Source organism: Synchiropus splendidus, chromosome 15, assembly GCF_027744825.2.
Source record: "Synchiropus splendidus isolate RoL2022-P1 chromosome 15, RoL_Sspl_1.0, whole genome shotgun sequence".
Classification (NCBI taxonomy): Eukaryota; Metazoa; Chordata; class Actinopteri; order Syngnathiformes; family Callionymidae; genus Synchiropus; species Synchiropus splendidus.
Window position 1 is genome coordinate 11,229,742 of NC_071348.1, and position 13,240 is coordinate 11,242,981.

Here is a 13,240-nt window from a genome sequence, read left to right on the forward strand (position 1 = left end):
AATAGAAATGAGTTTGGACTTTGCTCCTGAGTGACATTTAAAATGGGTATCAAATCCATTCAAAACATCTTGAAACAGTTACTTGGATCCACATTTATTGCAAGAGAGAGCAGATTTGTGCTTTTCCTCGCTGCCGTCCCAGTTGAAGACATGTTTTCTGTGAGATGGAAAACTTGAGCGTCGGAAGGGATTTGGCAGATTAGTCTTCCCGACATCGATTAACAGCCCGGAGCGATGTTGCCGGGGTGTAAACATCTGTCACAAGCAGCCAAAATCCACAGGAGCCAGCGGAGGTACCACACAAACGCCGACCAAATCTTTTATCTCGGATGACTTTCCAGCGAACACGTCCCTCCAAAGGTGTCTCGACACCGCGAATCCACCCATAGTAAAATCGCAATAAATTGTCGGAGCCATTACAGGTTGAGTGCTCTTCCGTGACGATCTATAAAGTTTCAATCAAAAGCAACCGGAGCAAATTTTTCTCCCGCTCCCCCCCCGCCTCGCAGCTAAGAGGCTTGTTCGGTTGTGAGTGACTGGCAGAGCGGCGGACGTTTATCCTCTGTGGGGATGTTTCGGAGCAGGTGGGGGGGTCACTGGAAAGGTGTGTCAGCCCCGGTGAAGAGTTCAGGTTCATGATGGGTGACGCTATGAGTGGATTAGCGGCGGCGTCCTTAGACCACCCCCAAGTTTGTATAGTCCTCCCTGACCTCCACTTGGAGGTGAAGATGTCGACCGAGTGAGTCAGTCGTCTGAAGGTCGGCCACATTTTGCACGTGGGATCAAAGCGATTTTGATCTGTCAGCGAAAGTCACACGAGGACGCGCTCAACATCCTCACACATGAGGAGATTATTCTGCAGATTTCATCTCTATAATCTCAGAGCTCAGACTGGCATTTTTACACTTGACCCATAATTTCCGCAGACCTCCCATCTGGCGCTGTGCATCACAGACATTTGCATGCAGCCGTATAGATGCGCCACACGTCCATACAAAGTGTTTGTGCACCAGCCTGAACGCATCCCTCTGTTTCCTGTCAGAATAATAAACTCGGAGGTTGTGATTCGGCTCAGGGGAAAACAGGGTGACGGTGAATCAGCCGCAGCCTGGAGGCCACTCACAAGCGTCGGCTCACTGTGACTTTGAGATGATTCCTGCTGGAAGGTTCATTAGCGTGGAAGGTAAACGCTTTTGATTCAAACCACATCCCATCACACGTTCGCGAGTCGTCTCCGAATGTTGTGCCCAAGACAGTGTTCATTTGGGAGCACTTGTCGCGCTTGCTAGTGGAGTTTTTAAAAACGGACTCACAAGAATCAATGACTGCAGCTGAGAAGACAAGGCTCCCAAGTCTTGCTGTCGCCTTCTTAAAAGCAGCACCTGCCCAACACATATTGGGCCGGCGCACAACTGTTTTTCACATTTGGATTGGCGTTTGTAAGAGTGGACTGTGGCGGGGCAGTGGCTGATGAGAAACGGCGTACAAGAGAGGCAAAAGGTGTCACGACTTAAGAGTCGCCCTCGAGCTGATGTTGAAGTTGGACCAAGTGTTTTGTACGTGGAGTCATTCACTTGTTCACTTGCGGCGCCTCAGAGACGAGAGATGTTGCTGCTTTGTTTCTACTGTACTGGTTGTACGGTTTCACCTTTGCAATATTAATTTTGCTAAAGCTGTTCATGTAACTTACCTGCGATCAAATAACAGATACCAGAGACGAAAAGTTGAGACTCGTACAGAAATGACTTTTTTTTTTTTTTTTAAGTTTCTCACTTTTCTGTCCTTAAGAGAGAAACAATCATGTCTGGGTTCTTTCTTTCAGGCTGTTACTACAGTTGAAATGTTACTCCCATAAATACTACCAAGAAAATAATCTAATAAAAATCCCACTACCACCTTAATAATAATAATAATAATAATCTGATCATCATTATTATGAGGAGTATTATTACATTTTAATTTTAGAACTCAATTGGTGCCAAACTTTTTGTGAAAAAAAATGGTGAAAATGCAAAAAAAAAAAAGTTTAAAACATTTAAAAACACTTAAAAATGTATTATAGTCTCGTAATGTAATAAACATGCAATATAGGTTGTAGTTCTTGCTGTTTTCCTGAATCTTGTACATGTGTACCACTCTGCTAAGATGTGTCTTCAATAAAAGTGGCTTTAAATATAAAAATAAATATTAAATGTGCAGAATCTGGAGGAATATAATTTAAATATATCCTTTTTAAACTATTTTAAAGCTCAAATTTATATAGATCAGAACAGTATTTACAATGCAAAAACAAAGTATGTCTTAGGACTGCACTTTTAAAAAATATAGTAGCTTTGAAAAAAATGATCCCCATCTTCCCTTGTTTGTCTAGACGTATCAGGGCTGACTCAGTGGTGTGCATGCCAGTAGGGGGCGCTGTCGCGCACGGACAAGTTGACTGGGTGGGTTCATTTATGGAATCAGTCAAGCAGCATTTTTTCAGCTCTTAAAAGAGACTTCCTCATGTAAATAAGGCAAATTCAAGCAGCTCATGAAGCTTTTTTTTATTTATTTATCCAGCTCTTGGTGTGTCAGAGTGCGTTCCCCGTGCGTGTGGATCACCTTGCCACTAAAAACGCCTCATTCTTTGTTTACTTGTGCCATTCATTTCCCATGTGAGCACTCCGGAGCCTCTTAATGGATCTTCTTGTCAAACGCTGAGAGTCTGCATGAGTTTGTCACGTGAAACCTGCCGTTCTTTCTCCACCTCTGTGAGAGCGTCCACTCTAGTTCGGGATTATTTATGCTGCGGTTGGTGTTTTATTGGAGACAGCAGATGTGTAAGTACCTCGGCGACTGGCTGCTACGCCAATAATAGTCTACGTGGGAGTGAATAGGCGGGCGCTGTAGAGGGTGCACGCTGAGCCGTCCACGCCGACCCTGCAGGTAACCGTATTAGTGGAACACTATGAGGCGAGTCGGGCGCCTCGGGAATAATTGGATTGTGTGCTTTGTTTGTATTGTAAGATGGAGACCAAGTTGATATTGAAAAAACAGGTTGGAATGTTGATGCACAAATACTGAGTCTGGTAAGAAGATTTGCTATGCGAAGGTTGTTTGAGTTTCTCAAATGAAGCCTGATGTGACACATAAAAAAAAAAAAAACACGGCAACGTTGCAACAAGTCCTGGATTCTAAACTGCACAGTCTGCAACTGATGCAACTTGTTCAGTTCCCCATCTTGAACTGACCTGAAACCGAACCAGATCTTGGCGGATCATCTGGTCTCCAACCTGCCAAACTTCCCTCACTGGCTTCTTTTCATCGCCCATCATCAGATTCAAGACCTGCCTGTTGGGCCACAAGTGTACTGGGCCTCAGGTTCATGTGGAACGGTTTATGCACACTCTGCTTATGTCTGAGTTACAGCTGTTATGTCAATGACCAATGTAGTATTTTTGCTAGTGCTGGTAGATGAAGTTTCATGACACAGTGTCCTGGTTTTCAGAGGCCACCAGGTGGCAATGTTTGGACTTGAACAACTAATTCAACGAAACCTCACATCATTTCTAAAGCAAGAGCGCCATCTAGTGGCCTCTGAAAATGAGACAAGGTTTCATCAATCCTGCAATACTGTTTCATGATACCTGTGTTTGCATAAAACGTAGCCATTAGCTGTAATGCTACATCAGTGCGGCTCTGAGCTTGTAGGTTTGTTGTGTACCTGTCAGTGTTTGTCGCTAGTGTTGCATCCTACCAACAGCGTTAGCCTTGACACCACTGTACTGGCTAGCATTGACGTCAACACTTGCAGAGGCTTATTGTGTACTACAAGTCTGAGTGCTTGCTGCTGACTTGTCGAAAGACACAAACATATCTAAGTATTTGTATGTCAAATATCAATGTAGTTCACCCAACACACGACTGAAGTACTGTGCCGTGAAATATTGCGGTATTTTAGTATTGACGTTTTGCCTTGTCTGTGGATCGCTTTGCTTTAGGAATTCACACACGTGTGGAGATGGTACTTCAGATTTTTGCCTGCACACACTTCAACAGGACAAAAATGTGGGAGCACTTTTCAGCAATAATTGAAAGATGCTTCAGTTCCTGTTACAGCTATGATTGTTTTTGACATCATTCCGTATCTGGGGTTTGTAGAAGACGTTATGGTTGTAAATCTGTGTTAGTTGGATTTGAATTTTTGACTTGCGAAGCCGCTGCAGAGGGATTAAACATACATGGTGCAGTTCATAATCCACATTTGCAGCAGATTATTTTCACTTAGATTATCATCTCAATCTGCTTTGTGTAACGCAAAGTCCTCTTCATGTAGTTGGGTTTATTTGTGTCTGTATTATTTCCGGTCCCCAAACGCTCTGGTCACGTTTCAAATCCACGACGTCTTATATGGCACTTGCTGATTCATAAATGTTTATCCACTTTTCCGGCGTCTTGTTGCTGCTCCTGGTAAACCTTTTAGGTGTGGAACCTGGAAGGCCCAGAGCTCCACGACAGCTTCCGCCTGTGACTCACTTCGATACATTTCCGGGGCTCATTTGTACCACGACTGCCTCGGGAGCAAAATCTGGTCACGAGTCCCATTTCTCTCATGATGATGATGTCATGGTGGATGATGTATTCCTGCTCATGAAGCCAACATCCAGCCACATGTTCCCACTATTTTCAGAATAGAATTGTGTGTCTGTCCTGATTCTGGCTGCTTTTCAAACGGAAGACTCTCAATGTAACCAGCATCATGACCAGGAAAACACTTTCATCACTAAATAACACTCATGTTTATGTATATTTTTAACTTTTTCCTTTCCTAATTCAGACTTTTTTTCCATAGAGACGAGTGATGGGTAGATGAGGTTTCATGAAACAGTATTGCAGGGTTGTTTAGAAACAATGTGAGGTTTCATTGAAATGGTTGTTCAAGTCCAAAGATTTTACAGCAGCATGGCAGCACCATCTGGTATCAGAACACTGTTTCATGAAACCTCATCTACCCATCACGAATAGAGACTCGATGACCCCAAAAAAGCTAAATATAAAAAATATAGATGCCATTTCGACAATGAGTATTGGCTTTGTATCACCTAGGTTTGATCATTTGTCAGTGTTGAAAGTGATGTTGGACCTCTGTGTGCCAGTGCAGTGAGTTTGTTTGGAGAAAATACTGACCTGTGATCAGAGGGGAAGCCTCCTCGCCCAGACCACGTTCCTCGAGGATCAGAGAGAAACACAGAGGGGGCTTCACCTAATCCAAACATGACAGGCAGCTCCATTGATTTTACATTTTCAGACACTTATTAGTTGGTTTGTTGCAGCACATGTAAGCGCACAGAGGAGCTGAAGGACGTGATGCCGATCTATTTTTCTCCCACTGATTTCTCCCCATGTGATCAATTGAGGTCTTTTGTCTTTGAAAATGAGGCCGAGGTCGGTGGTTCTCATGCGCCCAGAGACAAGCTTGTTTCCGAGACAGGGAGGCGACTGAGGCACCATGGTTGTTAGGGAAATGCATGTTAGTAGTTACATTTATATTAAATTATAATAACAACGTGCCCTGGAGAATGCTTTTATTTGCCAGTAAAGGTTCAACCAAAAACGTTGTTTGCCTGGAAGCACCAAAAAAATATTGCACAGGGGGTGCATCCCTGCAAAAAAGTTGAGAATCCTTGAGTGTAGTTTGGATTATTTAGTGGCTTTATCCTGCAATGAATTACATTCTTAAAATGTTGCGTTAAAGATTTGAAATTGGAAGTTCATTTTTGCCTCAATTTGAGGATGAAGACTTGAGGTTAGGTTTCAGTTTGGTTCAGAGTCCTGTCAGCTGTTTGTTTTGGATGGTTAGGTTTCGGGTGAGAGGCTGGGGAAAGCATTAAGGCAACGTGAGGTCCCCACAAAGGTAGAGATACGAACAAATAAGTAGTTCATTTATGGTAACATACATGATGTTCCCTGACATCAAAAGGAAATGTCGCAGAACTTGGGTCATGACTGTCCTAACATCGCATTGGACTAGACCTCTAGTCCGGCCAGTATAAGCAGCGGCCGCAGAAGATATTCCAAACGTCTTACAGATGAAGAAGATGAAGTAGCGAATGCAATGGAGACCAGGGAGCAGAGCCGCCATGATAAGAGAACGTAGATTCCTGCTCCACTTTGTCTTGGCTTGTAACGTCTTGTTTTGGGGTTTTTTCATATTGCGCTTCAAAGTCTATGTCACCACGCAGAGCACATCCCTTATCTGATCTGAATCCCTGACAACTGTCTTATCAGATCGGCTCTCACCCCGATCTGGGCTGAGGAGAACAAGCGATCCAGAAGCCATGAGGTGATACGGAAGATTAGGTATCATCGTGGCTGTGTTGAGATTCCTTCCTTCCCAGATCATTCTGCGTCTAGTGAATGGTCCGGTTGGCTTTGTACGTCCGTATTATTCCGCTGCTCTCGTCCTCGCTGTCTTTCTTTAGCGACATAATGGAGCACAAATCCCTCTTTGTTTCTTGAATTGAAGGTCTTCTGTTGCATGAGACAAGTCTTGTCAGGAGTGTCCGCCGATTACATGCCGGCACGCTGTAATGGCTTTTTGCGTGTAGGCATTTCTTTTAGCGACGGCGATCGATGCTGGGCGTTGATGAATAAACTCGCACTGTGCCGGCGACAAAAGGCGCACTTGCTCTTGCAGTTCTGACGGAAATCTTCAGACAAGATGGGAGGTTTTTTTTTGTTTTTTTTTTTAGCCGCCTGGTATCACCTCTGCTGCAGAGATATAATCCAACCATATAAACCCACTCGGTGAGTCGTTCTCGTGTCAGACCCAATGTCACGGTTCATATTAAATGCTTTACGCCGAACCACACGTGTGATGAATACCATCAAATTCCTGACCTCTGAGGCCGTCTGACACACACTTTCCTCCATGTGTTTTACGAACCTCACGGCGGAAGGAGAGCTACACTACGATATGGAGCCGTGGCTCTGACTCGCTCTGTATGGATTACAATTTCCTTCCTGTCAGTTGGGTTTAGAAAAGGTTGCATTTGTCGAGCAGAGATTTCTGAAGTTTATTTTTGTGACTCGACGTTTGTCCGACAATGGCACAGATGACTTTACCAAACGCCCCGATAGGGGAATGAGAAATAAAGTTATCGGGACATCGAGATAACACTGTGAGGACTCGCACTATTTTTCAAAATAACTTTAAAAATATGGACCCCCCAACACTTCAGAGGTGTCAAACTCGCAAAACTAAAATTGTGTACTTAGAGCGCAGATATGGGCTGGTTTTAGTGACAGTCCTGTCACATCATTGTTGTGACAAAACGCGGCGACGGCTCTTGCTGCTAATCTGAAACTGATACCACACACTTGTGGTCATATTTTATGTGCTGGATTTAAAGTAAATAACAGAGATACCCTCCATCTATCTGAAGGTGGTCAGGTTAGCTAGCGCTGCCGAGTCTTATGTGCCGAACTCAACGTAAAACTCATGAAGAAATAACCATAATGTAATACGGAAATGCATTATAACACTCTCAGTTTATGCCCATGTGAAGTGTTCAATCGTACATTAGCATTTACATGGATGTATTTTATGCGAAAAAAACCTACTGCTACTTGTGCTATTAATACTGATGCTGCTGCTAATACTACTGCTATGCAGTGTCATAACATAACAAAATAAAACTACTTTGTTACTGTACTTTGAAGTACATTTTATATCATAAAATTACTACACAACTTCAGTAAATTTCACACTACAGACAGTTTCACACTACGTCATACTTTTATTACAATGACAAGTATTGCTTTCAACTACTTTGTCCAACGCTGATGGTGTGTATTTGTACTTACGCATACATACATATTATTGTCATGAGAAGAAAAGACTTTATTAAATACACTGCGCTTTTTTTTTTATCTGACCTGATCTTTCTGCTCCTTCATCTACTGCTTCTTTTGTATTGACTCATGTATGTGTAGGTGTATCATAGTGAGATGTAAAGTCGGGGAGACGACGGAGTGTTAGTAGCTGTTTTCTTTAGTGAGTGCTCATTGGGCTAACACTGGTGTTAGCGGTGTGCTGACAAGGCTTCATGAAACAGCGTCTTCATGTTCACGTCTCAGTGGTTTCAAAGTGATTTGAGATTTCTTTGAAATAATTGGTGAAATCTAAATATTTTAGACCAGACAGTGCCATCTAGTGGGCTGTGAAAATGCGTACACTGTTTCATGACACCTGGACACCTCCACAACTTTATCCATGTGGGAGGGGTTGCCGAGTAAGTGACGTCTCTCCAGAAGTGAAGAGGTGCCCGGTGCGTGTCCAGCTCTGAATGTGCGCTTCTGTGCAGTTTGGCTGTGACAAAGTCATAAACCAAGTCACACTCTGTCCCAGACTTGCCTCATCCCTGTCCCAGCTCCAGCCCACAACAGGACATCAAACCCTGGAGTGAGCGCTCCAGCACCTCCCCTGTGACACTCTACCACGGTCCAGTGTGGAGACAGGAAAGGTTTCACACCTCAATGTGAAGAAAAAACAGTCAGTAAATGTAGCTAACGGGACACGTCTGCATACAGAGGCTGCGTTATACACAATAACAAAGCGCGTCGTGGGTCAGCTGATCGGCGCACGTTATATTTTTTCTGGGGGCGTTTGAGTTCTGGATTTTCGTTCGAAATCCGAAGCAAAAAAATCTCGAAATTTTTGTTCGAACTCCGATTTCTTTGAATTCCGAAGCGAGGTACCACTGTACTTTTCACAGATGTATTAGCGTGGCTAGCTGGGAGTCGTCTTCGGGAGACTCCAACAATGGTTTGAAGTGCACAGTTTGTTGTCCTGTGGGATCCAGGCCCATGTTTTATCGGCGCACCTCCATCTCTCACAACAAGGACACGGCGTTGCTGGAGGAAGCTGGCTTTAGTTTGGATGAATGTGTGTTTTAATCACAATCCCTGGATCGGTTTGTGACTCTCTTAATGAGGTCCGCTCCAGCTGGAAGGCTGTCGGAGAGCCTGCTTTGATCGCTGGCCCGTGGACGCGGGATTACACTGCTCTACTGGAGCCACGGGGCAGGAATCACACACACGTGTACATGTGCTCAACGTGCATGCAAATGAAGCGGCTCCACAAAGTGTCGTCCCGTGAGCCAGCATCTTGTTCTCACCTACTGTCGTCGCCGGCTTTTTCATGTGCGCTCGAGTTTTGGGGCGAGGCCTCTGCCAGAGCGGGGGCTCTGTGAGAAAGGTCCGGAGCTTAGCGCTGACACGCGGCCCAGCTCTGGAGACTAATGGCTTGTAGCTCCCAACATATGTCGCTTTGTGTAATTGCTCTAATTGCTGTCATTGTACGTATTAGTTGGTCTTTTTCATCTTCCCTGGTGGTGTCGACTTTCTGCTAATATAGCTGTCAGCCTCGCAGCCAAAACCCAGGCTTTGCTGGAGAGGGCTTCCTGCACCCTCCACTGGTGTCAAGCCTGTCAAGAGTTTGTGAATCATCAAAGACCCTCAAGAGCTTTATGTGACTTCCTCCTTATCTGTTTCCATTCGCGTTCAAATGTGCCGATGGAAATCTAGCAAGTCGGTTTACAGCATTGAATATGAACGCACAGGGTGGTACCAGACGTTTGAGTCCCCCATTATTACGAAGAGATTCTCTTCTCAAGGCCATATCGCTTAATACATGAAATGCAGGTCTTAATGTTACAGGAATGTGTAAAGAATGTGTTCATGTGAATGTAAACTTCATAAAAATGTCTCCTCTGTCGCACCAAATAGGGAATCAAAATAGGTTTTTTTGTTTTGTTTGGAGTACACAAAATGATAACTCATTTAAAAGTACTGCAGTACTTCACCTGAAAAGTTTTGAAAATATTTTCAATCACAGAAATTACTAGATATTTTCCACCGTGGAGATAAATTTACTTTTTTTAATGCAGTGAATGAATTAAAAAAAAAAATGCTGCAATATTTTTAAAATATATATAAAATTATTTCTTTAAAAAATAGGTAGAAGCCTCTCAATTAATTTAATGCATCCCATATTTTATTTTTTTCCCCTTTTTTGTTCAATAAATAGTACACACTGTATTTATTAACATGTTTGTCAATATATATTTTTAATTATTTGCTTTACTTATGTCACCCCGCAAGATATGATGCCATTTCACTCTCATCACTAAAAGTATCGGTGATTTATTAAGATTTTCAAGTTAGTCCTCCATTTTGGATTGTTATTGTTGTTTCAAAAGCCTCTCCAGATCGCTGTTCAATTTGACTTGTGTCCATGCAGGTACGACACCATCACCAACCAGTGGGAAACCGTGTCCCCGCTGCCAAAGCCGGTCCACTCAGCGGCGGCGACGGTGTGTGGAGGAAAGGTTTTTGTTTTCGGCGGAGTGAACGAGGCCGGTCGCTCGGCTGGGGTTCTCCAGTCGTACGTGCCACAGAGCAACACGTGGAGTTTCATAGAATCGCCCATGATAGGTGAGCTCCCAAACCTGAACATGTTGTTTTTTTTCATCTCACCAGAACAATGTTTGACTGAGAAGCACCGCTGACTTTCCTCGTGGATCGTGTTTTGTTAAGCAGCTGGACTCCACTAGTGAGAGAAATGTCCTCGTAGATATACAGCGGGCGGAATTCATGCCGCTACCTTTGATCACTTCCCTGCGACAGAGACAACCATTATCACTGGAAAATCCATCTCTATTTCTGTATCTGTGGGGGAAGTCGGGGATTAAGGCGCTACTTTTCCAAAAGATGTCATTCATATAACAAGTTGAAAGATTGGAAAGCATCTGCTCACGTAGCGCAAATGTGTTTTAAGCACATTAAAATGAAATGATGAGGTCATGAAAAAGGCATTTCTCACTAGTGAGCGCTCTTAAATGTGCAGTCCTAAACGGTAAATCTCCGGAAACTCGAGGCGTTTTGTCACGGTGTGGTTTGAGCGTTGACGGTAAGACCTTCTTCTGGGTTCAGGTTCACATGAACTGCCATGTTTGCTTTCTGTTTACAGAAAGTTTAGTCCCTTTGGCTGGATGGATGTGGAAAAAAAGAGATAAGAGCAATTAGATATTGCATTTAAAACAGCGTGGAAATGTTGGCATGCAGCCATTATTTGACAATTTGCTGCCGTCTGACCTTCTCAATGCTATTTCCTTCTCATTACTGTCATCACCATCGGCCATTTGCATTATTGCCGTCCTCTGGCGTCATCGCTGTGATGATAATACAGTGCTCCAATAGTAACTATGAACCAAATAGTTGCCATTCACTCCACTGACCTGCTGCTGCCTTCCAGCCCAAAGAGACGGCGACAGTCAAGTCTGGCAAAGGTGCCGCGGAGAGAAAAGATCAGTCAAAGCGCTGACAGCTTTCAGCGGTGTGAAGATTTGATCCGTCTACGATGGGCTCAATGTTATGAGTTGGATGTTTTTAAAAGCATCGTAGTCCTACAGAGGCTTTTATGCAGCAACTATACAGATCAAGTTCTGATCTGTCAGCAGTGTTTAGTTTGGGGTCTTTGTTGTCTTGTCTATTTTTTCATTGTCACTGCTAAAGCATCAGTCACATGTTGACAGCGGTTACAAGGGCTTTTTCACCCAATGTTGACGTGATGGCATGTCCAACACAGTAAATGAATAGTCATAGATAGCGTCTTGTTGAACAAACTAGACTATGTGGACCTCAGAAGGAACATTCAGAGTGACAAAACAATGAGAGGTTTCGAGCTGTAACCTGACCATTCTTTGTCGTCACCAAATGTAGCAGGAGATTCAGTTGAAACTCTGTGTTAACGTGGAAGGCTCACATCAGCGTTTGCCTTTGACAGAAAAGTAAACTGTCAATATGTGACTTCTTACCCTGGACTCACCCGAAATGAGGTTTTGAGCCACGCGGCTATTAAATACGATGAATTTCAAACGCAAAACTCTCACACCAAATGAGCCGCGGCAACAAGCCGTACTTTTGGTCAAGTTGTAGTTGAGATCATCGTTCGTGCAGGAAGTCATAAAAATAAAGGAACTTCCAACAACATTTCAAAATACAGAACTGTTCAAAGACTTCAACCTTGAAACATAAAAAAATATGTCACGACACATGTGCGCCAATTCCTGGTCTGGCATTCAATGCCGATGAGAGTCACAGGCCACAGACTTGGATCATCATAAGACCCACGATAAACACAATCTGTTTTTTTTTGTTCTCTTAAAATGTGTCACCAATATCGATGTGTTGGCAACCCCGGGCAAAAAACACTTTTCAGGAGACGCCACTTTGTGACAGGCAGCGCGGGGCTTGCCGTGAACCGTGACTGCTTTTGGTGCGAGTCTTATCCAAATATTTTCAAGAGATGAAAAGAGCTTTAGTTTAAATAAGGTGATATAAAAACTTGAATATATTTATTGTGCTATTCTCAAACTGACGCAAAATAAACAATATTTTGTCGTTTAAATGTATGTATGGCTCCATCATTGGATTCAGTTTATTTATTCAAATTGAAAAATGTGGCAAATATTCTTATACCATTAAACTGCGATTAATTGAGATCAATTCAACACAAATTCCAAAATTAATTGTATTTTTTTAATCGAATCCCACCCTTAAGATAAACATATTTGTGCAGCATTTTATTTCCAACTTGCGTTGGCCACCTTAAGACTGACGTTGTGTGGGGAGCTAGGTGTCATAATGGGAATAATTCGATGTTTTAATGATAAGAAGAGCCTCACTGTTGGAAGGGTTCTTTGGACCTGGACCAGTTCTGCCTGTGTGAATGCGCTGTAGATGTTTTCATGGAGCCAACTCAAAGCATCAAGTATGACTCAACAAGCAGCGTGTACTTGTACTGATGAGGTCACATTTGGAGGTTGGCCACTTGATCTGCTGGACATTGCAGGGCATTCTGTCCAAAAAAAAAGATGTTGCTTCATCTCCGCGAGCATCAACGGCGGGTGGAAAGTAAGGTATTTACTTGCCGCTGTTCCCTAACAAGAACTTGTTCTTGTGTCATTAAAGCGTCAGTGCGCCGACACTTCCTTCAGCACAAAAACTTGCTGTCATTAGTGTCTTTTCAGCGCGAGACTACACAGCGAGCGAAACGGCGATTATGTAACTGGGTGTTTGGGGCAAGAGCTGAATGGTATTAAAAGTGGTGGAGGAGGAGTGAGAGGAAGCAAACACACGCGCGCGGTCCTTCGTTGTACCACAGCGACCACGTTCTCCACAGTCTATGAATTATGTA

The 13,240-nt window shown here is 43.4% G+C and overlaps 1 protein-coding gene across 4 annotated transcripts in view; it reads left to right on the plus strand.

Annotated features, from left to right (window-relative positions):
* Positions 1-13,240, plus strand: part of LOC128746753 (kelch-like protein 29) — a 272,806-nt gene that overhangs the window by 246,908 nt on the left and 12,658 nt on the right. For all 4 annotated transcript variants that reach the window (XM_053844042.1, XM_053844040.1, XM_053844039.1 and 1 more), the window contains one exon: positions 10,283-10,476. In XM_053844042.1, the coding sequence (XP_053700017.1) occupies positions 10,283-10,476 (194 nt within the window). The remainder of the gene's footprint in view (positions 1-10,282; positions 10,477-13,240) is intronic.